Source organism: Penicillium angulare (genome assembly GCF_028827245.1).
Source record: "Penicillium angulare strain IBT 27051 chromosome Unknown utg000003l_segment0_segment0, whole genome shotgun sequence".
Lineage (NCBI taxonomy): Eukaryota > Fungi > Ascomycota > Eurotiomycetes > Eurotiales > Aspergillaceae > Penicillium > Penicillium angulare.
In genome coordinates, this window is record NW_026623162.1 from 1967659 (window position 1) to 1980370 (window position 12712).

At 48.2% G+C, this 12712-nt stretch overlaps 4 protein-coding genes across 4 annotated transcripts; 2 read left to right on the plus strand and 2 right to left on the minus strand.

Moving 5' to 3' along the window:
* Nucleotides 1-601: 601 nt before the first annotated feature.
* On the plus strand, nucleotides 602-5470 carry cpcC (putative protein kinase (Gcn2); the record flags this gene model as incomplete). The annotated part of the gene is made up of 3 exons (XM_056919111.1): nucleotides 602-790; nucleotides 865-4665; nucleotides 4724-5470. 3 exons carry the CDS (start codon nucleotides 602-604, stop codon nucleotides 5468-5470), a joined length of 4737 nt encoding a protein of 1578 aa, XP_056782269.1.
* Nucleotides 5471-5838: 368 nt separating this feature from the next.
* Nucleotides 5839-7608, minus strand: cwc2 (active spliceosome conformation promoter CWC2; the record flags this gene model as incomplete). Its single annotated transcript, XM_056919112.1, has 11 exons — nucleotides 5839-6302; nucleotides 6362-6398; nucleotides 6452-6477; nucleotides 6536-6632; nucleotides 6686-6732; nucleotides 6785-6806; nucleotides 6867-6895; nucleotides 6960-7062; nucleotides 7120-7237; nucleotides 7337-7355; nucleotides 7413-7608. The coding sequence occupies 11 exons, from the start codon at nucleotides 7606-7608 to the stop codon at nucleotides 5839-5841; spliced, it is 1158 nt and encodes a 385-aa protein (XP_056782270.1).
* A 277-nt stretch (nucleotides 7609-7885) lies between these two features.
* Nucleotides 7886-9659, plus strand: N7478_002899 (uncharacterized protein; the record flags this gene model as incomplete). The annotated part of the gene is made up of 9 exons (XM_056919113.1): nucleotides 7886-7914; nucleotides 8073-8101; nucleotides 8160-8174; nucleotides 8239-8263; nucleotides 8345-8776; nucleotides 8846-8991; nucleotides 9044-9101; nucleotides 9172-9336; nucleotides 9452-9659. The coding sequence occupies 9 exons, from the start codon at nucleotides 7886-7888 to the stop codon at nucleotides 9657-9659; spliced, it is 1107 nt and encodes a 368-aa protein (XP_056782271.1).
* Nucleotides 9660-9859: 200 nt separating this feature from the next.
* Nucleotides 9860-11221, minus strand: cpa1 (carbamoyl-phosphate synthase (glutamine-hydrolyzing) CPA1; the record flags this gene model as incomplete). Its single annotated transcript, XM_056919114.1, has 1 exon — nucleotides 9860-11221. The coding sequence occupies one exon, from the start codon at nucleotides 11219-11221 to the stop codon at nucleotides 9860-9862; it is 1362 nt and encodes a 453-aa protein (XP_056782272.1).
* Nucleotides 11222-12712: the final 1491 nt, after the last annotated feature.

Here is a 12712-nt window from a genome sequence, read left to right on the forward strand (position 1 = left end):
CGACACCGCGAGAGATCGGCATTGGCTAAAGTACTCTGGGGGCGGCCATACTGTAAGAGAATGGAGTTAAAACTTGCTTCCTCTAAATGTAACCAGAGAATGAACAGAATTAGTATTCATGCTAGCACACCAAGCCAGCAAATACTATTGCATTAGTAGTGAATTGGGCGCCAAAACATGCGTGGCCCACTGAACTACTATATGGGCATTGCTGAGGCCTAATTTAAGGTTGGCCAGTCTGTATATACATGTGCTACGTATGAGATAATTGACAGATGCACACAATCTCTAATAACCCTTCTTAAAGTAAAATTCATCTCGCCAATAGTACTAATTCCTGGGCTTCATAGCTTCAAGTTGGTATAATCTGTGGTTGTTATACCCAACGTCATCTCATACTAGTAGTACCTAAGCGGGTCCATTTGGCTATCGATAAGTTGTCGGTATCTGACCGCCTGTTGTTCCCCTCGAGAGCAAAAAAAGAACCTCGTTTTCTTTTTCTCTCGACATATTTTACTCCCTCATTTAATTGATTTACGTGTTTCTTCATGTCGTTCAATAAAAGCCGGATGTAGGGCGACTTCGCGCTCCACGCCCCGCGATGTCTCCCAAACAGAGGAAGAAAGCTCCCCGCGAGAAAAAGCAAACCTCTTCGGACTCATCTACCTTGACATCCACCGTTATAGCAACCACCAATTACCGCGAAATCCACCTGAATGAGGTGGAAGCTCTCCGTTCTATCTATGGAGATGATTTTGAAGATGTTGAAAACCGCCGGTCGGCATGGCATGTGAGTCTCGGAGCTTTGTTCTTTGTCCATTGACACATCTGAAAGAGGGGTGGGACTAACCGTTGCGATCCCAGCAATCTTCCGACGTAGGGTTCAAGCTCCACCTTCGCGCATCCTCCAACCCAGATGTCTGCCTTGTTCTCCTTGTTGAGCTGCCTGCGACCTATCCAAAAACCATACCCAACCTCTCTTTGAAAAATCTCGACGAATTTCGCGATGGGGCCCGTTCTCGCATCCAGGAAATTGCTCGGAAAAAGCCGTCTTCGCTCCTTGGAAGCGAGATGATTTATGAACTGGCTGTATCGATCCAGGATGTCCTCGAGGATGTTGCACAAGCTCGTGAACAGGATAAAGATCTCCCCAGTCTCGAGGAAGAGCGAATGGAACAGGAAGCTGCTGCCATTCAGCGGGCAGAACTTGAAAAGCAAGAAGAAATGCGAAAACAGGAAGCCGCCAGTGCGGCTGAGGAACGCGCTCTCCAGGCAATGCTTCAAGACAAGATGCGACAGCGAACTAGAGCTCGCGTATTACGACGCAAGAGCCGGACTGGTGGATTGGATTCGAATGATGTGGATGACCTAGTGGAGAACACCCCAGGTGCCATTTCTTTTGACCCACCCGTGGCAATAAATGACAACGATGGTCAGCCACTGGTATTCCGTGCTATACATGGAAAGACTATTTTACGGTCTTATCAAACTAAAAAGACATTCACTGTGCGGCCTGTTGTTTCAGAGCGTCGGTGCCACGTCCCCCAGTTGGTCCTAAAGGAGATTTTCCTAGAAGAGAAGGCATCTGATGTACTAGCATTTCGACAACAGATGCGAAGCAGTGAGGATAAATTGGAGAGTTTGAAGAGACTTCGGCATCCCAATTTGATTGATTTTGTAGGATTCAAGATCATTCGTCCCATTAATGACTTTAATTCCACTGAAAACTCGTGGACTGTGTTTGCTCTACTAGAATATGCCAATAAGGGCTCGCTGTTGGAACTTCTAGATATGGTGGGCACTGTTGCAGTTGAGACACTCCGTGGCTGGATGATCCAGCTTCTTGAAGCCCTCGAATTCTACCACCGGAGCGGATTTGTTCATGGAAATATCCATTGTGGCCGAGTCATGATTTGCAGAACCTTGTCTGGTAGCACAATAGTCAAGCTGCAATCTAGTGTGGAAGACACACTTCCAAATTCTATTTCTAAGCGCTCTTTGACTACATCCAAGTCACCGCTATGGCTGCCCCCGGAGTTGACACAGGAAGGTACACTACCGAATATGAAGACCGATGTCTGGGACTTGGGTATCGTTCTACTTCAAATGGCCTTTGGGAAAGATGCTTTGCTGAGATATACCTCGGCCAATCAGCTAATGGCTTCTTTGGGTCTATCTCCGCCTTTACAAGATCTATTACGGGAATTCTTTCGACCGGATCCCAGGAAGCGCCCAACTGCGTTTCAACTGCTGCCATCTGAGTTTTTCCGAGTCGATGCGCCATTGACTCTTCGTGATAGCGCCTCTAACTCTGTATCATTGCAAAGGAGGCCTCGACTTGACTCGTTTGGCGCCATCCCAGCCTTGTCAAGGTATCACCAAGATTTTGATGAGGCGGGTCACCTTGGACGCGGTGGTTTTGGCCAAGTTGTAAAAGCTAGAAATAAGCTGGATGGACGTTTCTATGCCGTTAAAAAGATCTCCCAGTCCTCAGCAGCGGCTTTGAAGGACACATTATCCGAAATCATGCTACTGTCAAGACTGAATCATCCTTATGTCGTTCGATACTACACTGCCTGGTTGGAGGAAGACTTCAATCATATTGAAGAGGAGGCCATCTCATCTACCGAAGGTGATCCATTTGCCAGCCATGGCCATCATGGATTCAGCACTGGCGGTCTTGACTTCATAAGTTCAAGTGGATATCCGAAAATTGAATTTGCTGCCTCGGATAGCGACGATGAGAATGACGGAACCATGTTTGCCGACGATCATCAAGACTCTCCTGGGACCTTTGAAGGCAGTAGCAAGAATAGTCCCGAGCTGAGCTATGCGAGGTCCAGAGGCTCTTACGGCCGTCCAGTCTTGACAACTCTTTACATTCAGATGGAATATTGTGAAAAGCATACCCTCCGAGATTTGATCAAGAATGGTCTCTATGATGATGTTGATCGGTCCTGGCGCCTATTTCGACAGATTCTGGATGGATTGAGCCATATCCACAGCCATGGCATTATTCATCGAGATCTAAAGCCTGATAACATATTCATTGATGTCGCCAATAATCCTCGAATTGGTGATTTTGGGCTAGCAACCAGTGGGCAGTTTATGACAGCGGTCCGCTCGTCTGCAGCCGCTGACTTTGAAGGCAACTTTACACGTAGCCTGGGGACAACTTACTACGTGGCACCAGAGATGAAGTCGGGGTTCTCCGGTCATTACAATGAGAAAGTTGATATGTTCTCTCTCGGTGTTATATTCTTTGAAATGTGCCACCCTCTCACCACGGGTATGGAACGTGATCAAACACTTAGAGAAATCCGGGAACCAAGTCATCTACTTCCGCCAACTTTCCAACAATCCGAAAAGACCGTCCAAGGCCAAATCATTGAATCGCTTCTCAGCCATTCGCCTGGCGAACGGCCCACGGCTGCAGAACTACTTTCCAGTGGTAGAATTCCTCTACAGGTAGAAGAAGAGACATTCCGACGAGCCATTGTGCACTTGCTCTCTGACCCAAACTCCCCGGACTACAAGAAGATTCTCTCGGCAATATTTTCCCAGTCCCCGAAGAAATTCGAGGACATTGCCTGGGACATGGATTCTCATGCAACACCCGCAGCAAATGAGTTGCTCGTTCAGGGTCTCGTCAAAGAGAAATTGACATCTATTTTCCGACGCCATGGCGCAGTCGAATCAGCAAGACAGATGTTATTTCCACGATCCCAACATTATTCCAACGGCGCTGTCCGCTTGCTTGATGCCTCGGGCAATCTCTTGCAGTTGCCATTTGATCTCACCGTCCCCAATGCGCGTGCGATCCCTCGGCAGGATAGTTCTCTGGAAAGGACTTTTGCCTTCGGCACTGTCTACAGAGAATCAACCCACGGCAGTGAACCTAGAACCCATCGCGAAGTTGACTTTGACATCGTTTCATACAATACCCTGGATCTAGCGCTCAAAGAAGCGGAAGTTATCAAAGTACTAGACGAAATCATTGAAGAATTTCCTCCCCTCCGCTCTGCGTCCATGTGCTTCCTCATCAACCATTCTGATCTCCTGCAACTCATCATGGAATTCTGCCGCATCACCCCATCACAAACTCCATTGGTGAAGGAAGTTGTCAGCAAACTGAATGTTGGGAAATGGACAATGCAGAAGATTAGAAGTGAACTCCGATCTCCTGCAATTGGGGTTGCCTCAACCTCGTTGGACGATCTTGCTCGTTTTGATTTCAGAGACTCTCCGAAAGAGACCCAGCGCAGACTGCAAGTTATCATGGAAGGCACCGAATATGCCGAACGAGTGCCTGCCATCATTGCTCGCTTGAATTTAGTGATAAGCTACTTACAAAGCTTCGGGTTAAAACGAAAGGTTTACATTAACCCCCTGAGCAGCTTGCATGATAAATTCTACAGAGGTAGTATTTTATTTCAATGCGTTTTTGACAGAAAACGCCGTGACGTCTTTGCCGCAGGTGGTCGATACGATCGTTTGATCCAAGACTTCTCGCCAAAGGTCCTGTCAAACAGGCCACAGGCTCATGCTGTCGGCTTCAATCTCGGTTCAGACAGACTTGCATCTGCTATGACCGAGTACCTGCAGACAAAAGCACCACCAAAGGAGACCGATACTGGCGGTGAACTTTACTGGACAGCTCGCAGAGTAAGTATCTGCATTCCTGCCGACATCATTCCTAGCTTGCCATTCTAACCCGCATTAGTGCGATGTTCTCGTCGCTAGCTTTGACGCCACAGTACTCCGCACAATCGGTGTGAAAATAATCGAAGACCTCTGGACAAACGGCCTCAGCGCCGAACTTGCTGTGGACGCCTCATCCATCGAAGAGCTACAAACCAAATACAGAGAGCACAACCACCGCTGGATTGTAATCGCCAAACAAGACAGCAAAGAACGAGGCTTCAAGGTCCGCAATCTCGTCCGCCGCGAAGAGTTCGACATCCGCAGCGCAGAACTAGTTCCCTGGCTCCGATCAGAAGTGCAAGCTCGTCAATACCGCGAGGGAATGGTTGACCCACGTCAAGTCCGACAATCCGGACCACAGGATGCACTACAGCCAAACGAAAAAGCGAATGACGTCCGTATCCTTGTCCCACAGCATCGGAACAAGAAAACCAACCGGAGAAATATTGTCGAGTCGGCTTTGGTTCGTTCTCGTGAAATCGCCGAGAATGCTCGGAATGCTCCTGTCGTTGCGATTGAAACGCGCGATGATGTTCTTGACGCTATTCGCGATACTAGGCTCTCTGATCCTGAGAGCTGGAGGGCAGCTATTCAGAATGCGCCTTTGACTGAGCGGAAGTATATCAGTCAGGTGTATGAGATGGTCAGCGACTTAGCATCCGAGGCTCGATCGAGCGAGACCCCAGAGAGCTATACTAATGCGTTTATCTACAATTACCGGACGGGTTCTTGTGTGTATTATGATCTTGGCCGCAACTACAGGTGATTTTGAACGGGAAGAGGCGCACAGCATTTGAGACACATGACAGATCTTTGCTTTTGGAGTTTTCAACGTGGTGCATATTTCTGCCCATCCTTACTGGTTTATTGCTTTTTTTTCACCTCCATGTTTGCATTATCAAGGCGGTAACATTATATCTCCTTCCATTGTCATATTTTTAGCGAGTGGTCGGGTTAACATCCCGTTATGAATAACGCCAATTTAACGAAGGCTTTGCATAGAAAGGGAGGCAGGCATGTTCTTTCCGTTCAAATTTTTGAAGAGGCATCATTATAGTACATAGCAGAAAGAATTACAATCACCATTCTTCCCTTGAAAAGCATTTCAGTTCTAAATTTCCAAGGTCGCCTCGTCTAGTCGCTCTCATCATCGCTACCATAAGCAACCAATGGCCCGCCAGAGGCTTTCGGCGCAGCCTGTGTCGTCACATTACCGCCCAGTCCACGAAGCGCAGCAACAGCTGAACTAGAGAAGATTCCATTCTGCGGCTCGGCTTCAGGCTCATCTGCGAGCGCGGGCTCGAGCATCAGTGTCTGCTCTGGAGCCTCGAGCTGATAAGCCTCCGGGGCCGACTCTAGCTGTCGTGTGCGCGAATGCCAAACATCATCTGGGACATCGTATCCGTCTAAGCCGAAACTACCCTCGATCTTCTTCCTCTTTTTGGCTTCAGGGTCTCTACCCTCGATCTCAGCAACAAAGGCGGCAGGAAGAGCGCGGCGCACAGCTTCAGCAGCTTGTTCTTCCAGTTGGCGTGCCTCGCGCTTCTGTGCTAGCGGGTTGGGGTCGACTGTTGCCCATCGTACATTGATGATTTCCTCTGTTTTGGTTAGACAATTGGTCCATGGTATCGAGTGGATTGAACACGCGAAAACTCACCATTATCCAACGCTTGACGATTCATTGCTTCCATAGCCTGGTAGAAATGTTAGTTGGTCTCTTTCTTTCGGGTTAGTAAAGACAACTCACGAATTGAGTATTAGCCTCATTGACATCTGAAAGCATGTTAGTCTGGTTCTCCGAAATAATTTAATTTTCTTAATGGGCGCTCACATGTCACGAAGGCAACGCCGCGTCCTGTCAAAACTCGGAGTCTTTGAATCTCTCCCCACGGGGCAAAATGGCGCGAAACGGTTTCTTCAATTGCATCCTATTTCAACGTTAGTTACCATATACGCCAGTTCATAGTTGTATTCCTCTTACATTAACGTTGATCCGGCCAACGTAGAGAGTTCTATTCTGCCGTTGAACTGGTAGGAGGTCAGTAAAAGATGGAAAGAAAGTGTTGGATATACCACATACAGGTGCCTACACCAGACATGTCCTGTCAAATTTGTTAGTTGGCTAATCCATCGAAGTCTCGTCGCAAAAAGAATGAACATACATCTTTGTAATCGGAGTGCTTGTCTCTACCTAAATATCCAACAGCAGTTAGTAGATGAACGCAAGTGGGCCCCGTCCAGATATAGTTGCGTACCGAAGCAATCGACATTCACAGGGAACATATCATGAATGGTAGGAATTCGATGTAAATATTCGCAGTCAACACCACGCCAGCAAGTGCCCTTGGCAAAGTAAAGCTAGCAGAAATGTTAGCACCCGAGCTTGCTGGTAATTTTATCCAATGAGCGACATACGCAGAAGTATGACCCAGAAACAGAATCCGCCTTTGTATAACCGCTATCCTTCACAGGGTTGCATCTCGTCTTCGCCTGTGTATTCAGTCCAAATTTGTCATCACGATCTCCGCCGGACCTATTAAGCGGTGCATGTTAGTGTTTGTCGCGACGCGGGAACGTAAACCGGGGGTAGGGTCATTGAGCCACCAGCTGGCAGTATTGGGTAATTTCGTACCATTTGCTGTACCAAATATCTGATAGGGAGTCGTGTTAGCACTGTCCATCGTACGTATATAAAGAAATGCACTCACTGAACAGATCACCAGTCTGGGCAGGCGCTTCCGCTCCAATTTCAGAGCGATCAACCTGAACACGGGCAGGACGCTTCTTCTTCCTAATAATCTTCTTTGTCTTCTTTACGGGCGCAAGTTGATTCTGCTCCTCCGATTGTCCTTCAACTTCGATCTCGGTTTCCTGAACCGGTTCTGTGACGGGAGATTCGGCCATGGTGGCGAATGAGTGCGGAAGTGAGGTGATATGAATCGAATCGAGTCGCGGTATGATGATTCTAGAGCTTGTCGTGTTTCCGAGACCAGAATGGTGGAGTTGAACAGCATTCAATGTTAAGGTTGTTGGAGTTTAAGAATCTCGAAGCTCGAGATTCAAAGTGGAGTCCGCGCTTGATGAGTCAGCAAACTGGCAAAGCGTGCATTTGTGGTTTTCGCGACATCGTTTTCAATTAGATACTGAGATTGCACAGGCAAAGGCCTTAAAAACCGGCATCATGGTGAACATCACAGAGAAAATCAAAGAGTAGGGTCCCCCTTTTCTTGCTGCGGAACCCATGGCTCCCTTTGTGTGGTGGCTTTTCTCCCTCCTGTCTCTGCATGCCGGCTCAAAGCCTTGCAGGACGGGGGAACGAGAGAAAGGATATGTTTGGATGGATAGAGATGCTGATTTTTCACTTACAGAATCGAAGATGAGATGCGCCGCACTCAAAGTAAGTCGAAATCACGATTTTAATATTTTTTATATCACCCCGCTAACATGCCCCGCAGAAAACAAGGCGACAGGTAGGAGACCATAAGAGGAACCCGCAACTCGCGAATGATAGATTTACTGATTTCATCTGCTCAGAGTATCACTTGGGTCTATTGAAAGGGTGTGTGATCCCCAACGAGATGTTCTGGGTGTCATACCAATGATTCCGTGTCTGTGCCTGTATCCGTACTAACCTTCACAGAAAACTTGCTCGTCTGCGAGCTCAGCTTCTCGAGCCAGTAGGTGGCGCCGGCTCCGGTGGTGGTGCCGGTTTCGACGTTAGCAAAAGTGGCGATGCCCGTGTAGCACTTGTTGGATTTCCATCCGTCGGAAAATCTACATTCTTGTCCAAAATCACCAAAACTAAGAGTGAAGCCGCGGCCTACTCATTCACCACGCTCACTGCTATCCCAGGTGTGCTTGAGTATGGAGGTGCAGAGATTCAGATCCTCGATTTGCCCGGTATCATTGAAGGTGCCTCCGAGGGCAAGGGTCGTGGTCGTCAGGTCATCTCAGCGGCCAAGACTAGTGATTTAATTCTCATGATCCTGGATGCTACTAAGAAGGCAGAGCAGCGTGCTTTGCTGGAAGCTGAGTTGGATTCCGTGGGTATTCGGTTGAACAAGGAGCCTCCGTATGTATTCGACATATGGCTAGGAAATTTGAGGGTTTGGTATGTGGACTAGCACTAATTGTGAACCAGGAATATCTACCTCAAGGTGAAGAAGGCCGGTGGCATGAAGATTACTTTCCAAACACCCCCGAAGAGCCTGGATGAGAAGATTATCTACAATGTCTTGCGTGATTACAAGATCCTCAACTGTGAAGTGCTAGTACGAGATGAGAATGGTATGCCTCGCTTCGTCCTCTCAAGAATGATTTTGGATACTTACTGTAGTAGCCACAATTGACGACTTTATCGACGTCATTATGAAAGACCATCGCAAGTACATTCGCTGGTAAGTCGCTGGAATTTCGAATTGAAGGGCGACGACCGCGATGCAGTTCATTCTCTAACCATTTGAACAGCTTGTATGTATACAACAAAATCGATGGCGTCAGTCTTGAGTTCCTGGATCAACTGGCCCGAGAGCCTTACTCAGCCGTTATGAGTTGTGAGCTTGATCTTGGTGTGCAGGAGGTCGTGGAACGTATTTGGAAGGAATTGAGATTAATGCGACTCTACACAAAGCGGTCAGTCGATTCCTACTATGATATATCGCTTGAGATATTATCGAACATATCATTACTCTGCTGGCAAGAACTCAGCAAGTTGATTGATCTGACTAACATCAATTGCTATTTATAGAAAGGGACAAGAACCTGATTTCAGCGAAGCACTTATCGTACGAAAGGACTCATCAATTGAGGATGTGTGTGACCAGATTCACCGTACTCTGAAGGAGACCTTCAAGTATGCCTTAGTGTGGGGTGCCAGTGCAAGACATATGCCACAGCGCGTGGGATTGGGGCATATGGTATCAGACGAGGATGTGGTATCAATAGTAGCTAAATAGGCTGGAACAAGACTGGTGCATCTACGAATTGACTATGCAGAAAGAAATGGAAAGGATTATGAGCTAAGCATTTTTCAAGAAATAATTTAACTTGAAAATGTCAAAATGAACTATGGAACATGTATATGAACAGACTTGAAATCCCAATGATATTTGCCAACCAAGAAATAGACCAAACTCCAACCTTAACATGAGGACATCTATGCGGCACCAGCAGCGGCAGCGGCGGCGGCAGCAGCAATGTTCTGCATGCCAATGGTGGGCTGGACACCAACACGTTCCTTAGCCAGAAGATCAACCAGGAGAGGGCTGGGGCGGCTGTCACGCTGAGGGTAGAGACCAGCCTGGCTGTTCTTGTGCTTCAGGACACTGTCGAGGTAGATGTCGAACAGGTATGAGGAGTCAAGAGGACCACCCTTGGCCTCGGGGTGGAACTGAGTGCTGAAGATAGGACGGGACTTGTGGATCATACCCTCGTTGCTCTGGTCGTTCAAGTTGACGAAGTAAGGCTTCCAGTCAGAGGGCAGGGTGGAGGCATCAACGGCATAACCGTGGTTCTGGCTGGTGATGTGGCAGCGGCCAGTGCTCAGATCCAAAGCGGGAATGTTGTGGGCACGGTTTCCGTACTTAAGCTTGACGGTGCTGGCACCGGAAGCCAAAGCCAGAAGCTGGTGACCAAGACAGATGCCGAAGATGGGGATCTGGGAGGTCTCCATGAGACGCTTCAAGTGGTAGACGGTATCCTGGCAGTGAGTGGGGTCACCGGGGCCGTTGGAGATGAAGACACCATCGAAGTGGTGGGCAACCTTGTGGATGGGAAAGTCGAAGGGGAAGACAGTTACGCTAGCACCGCGGCCAACCAGGCTCCGCAAGATGTTCTCCTTAACACCACAGTCGATGACGGCAACGTGGGAGGTAGGGTCAGCAGCGCTGATGTGGAAAGGCTGCTTGGTGCTGACCTGGCGGACCAGGTGGATCTGCTCGGGATCGGTGAAAGCCTCATCCTCGTTGGCATCGTACTCCTCGCCAACAGTGATACGGGCCAGGGAAGAACCCTGCTCACGCAGATAGGTGACGATGGCACGAGTGTCGACGCCGGAGATGGCAGGAACACCCTCACGAGCACACCACTCACCTAGAGACTCAACGGCAGTCCAGTGGCTGTACTGCTCGGCGACGTCGGCGACGACAACACCGGCAGCCTGCAGGTTGGGGGACTCGAAGTACTTCAGGAGGCCATTGGTGTCCTTCTCAGCAGAGGGCACACCGTAGTTACCAATGAGAGGCTGGGTGAAGACCAAGATTTGTCCGCGGTAAGAGGGATCGGTCAAGGACTCGGGGTATCCAACCAGGGATGTGGTGAAGACGGCCTCGCCGGAGATGTTGGAGCGAGCACCGAAGGATTTGCCGGTGAACATGGGACCATCACGGATGGTGAAGGTGGCGGGCTCGAGAGCAGCACGCTGACGAACAGTAGCCATGAAGCGAGCCTGAGCAGGGGTCTTCATAGAAGTGAAGGCCGCAGCCCGGTTGGGCATGGCCTTGAACAAGTTCATGAACATTTTGTATAGAGTTTATAGGATGAGAGAAATTGCTGAACAAGAAACCGGAAGGTCAATTCAGTTAATGGAAGCCTTCCAAAGGTGATCTATTCGAGGGCATTGTTAGTATTTTCGAGTCCCATTCTTAGATTGAAAGAAAAGGTTGACTTGAAAGACATACCCGAGATATAGTCCTGGGAGGTAAATGTTGAGGGTGCCAAACACATAAGCGCGACTGAAGATCTAGCAGTCAAAAGAATAGAGGGAGAAAAAAAGTCTTAACGAGACATGAGGCGTATTGAAGGTATAATATGTGGAGTGGTGTAAACTGGGGAAGGAAGGGAAGAAAGGCTTGAGAACGAGGAAAAAGTGCAATTTTCTGACTCAGTGCGGGCACGTGCCTTCACCGACTCCGGTGGCCAATCAGAGCGACATCGGCCAATCTCCGATTTTAACTGGTTCGTTTCCCGTTCTTATCCGTGCTTATCTATGCACCACCAACATTAGCATCCACTGCACACACCGCTAATCCCGTGGAATACGCCTAAAAAAGGCTTGGACGGACCAGTTACAGGGGGCATAATTGATATTTGCAACGACTGAGAAGCCTCAAACATCAATTGGTTACACTCAATTGTGAATTAAAGTGCTGATCCACGCCCTGAGTATGCTTATATCAATCTATCATCAGTACGGAGTAGTCCCTTCCGTACTCCGGTCATACAAGACCCTACGTAAGAGACGGATAAAAATGGGTCAATTTCGGTGGGAATTTAGGGTCTAGGAAATCTATGCAATCGACAATCGATACACCGTCATGATCAACTCCTATTACCCAATTGTAACTCATTTTTGTGCACTTGTTCCATAGCCCTGGTGATCGGCCTCCACTTACCAGCCACCTTGACCCTAAATGTATCCGCATTAGAATAGTCAACCAGTTATAAAGGATGTCAATGCTGCATTGCGTCCATAGCATCATATGCGGGCCGATCCTGAATCTCAACGCGTCTGGACTCGATTGTGCCTTAGGTTAACAGCGATTTGTTGGTACCTTGCACATTTGCAGTCTCCAAAGAGGGGTAGTGGTCAACAAGTCGGTGTGAAAGATGCGTCTTACAGGCCCAGCGAGGTTTCTTTTACGTTATATCCTTGGTTTTTGTAAGGACAAGTTAAGGACAGCTTAGCCGCTTTCTCTGCACTTCTCAGAAGGATTTAAGACATTGGGCCATCCGTTTCCGGGACGATTTATAACAACCTGGAAAATCATGCCTACCTACTAGTAAAGCCCACGAGCATCACTTGAAGCTTTCATAGGATTTTTTAAAGATTTTAGACAAACCTTTTTTGATATAAGGTTCGGCGGTTATTAGTGCTGCAAAGGTCGCGCGGAAACCACCGATAATTCCCGAGGCCTATCAAGATTCATACGGCGTAGATTCGGAAAGCGTAATCAATGTTCAATGATGATTGATTCATTGCCAGACTTGAAAATCAATTCTATCAGTTCCT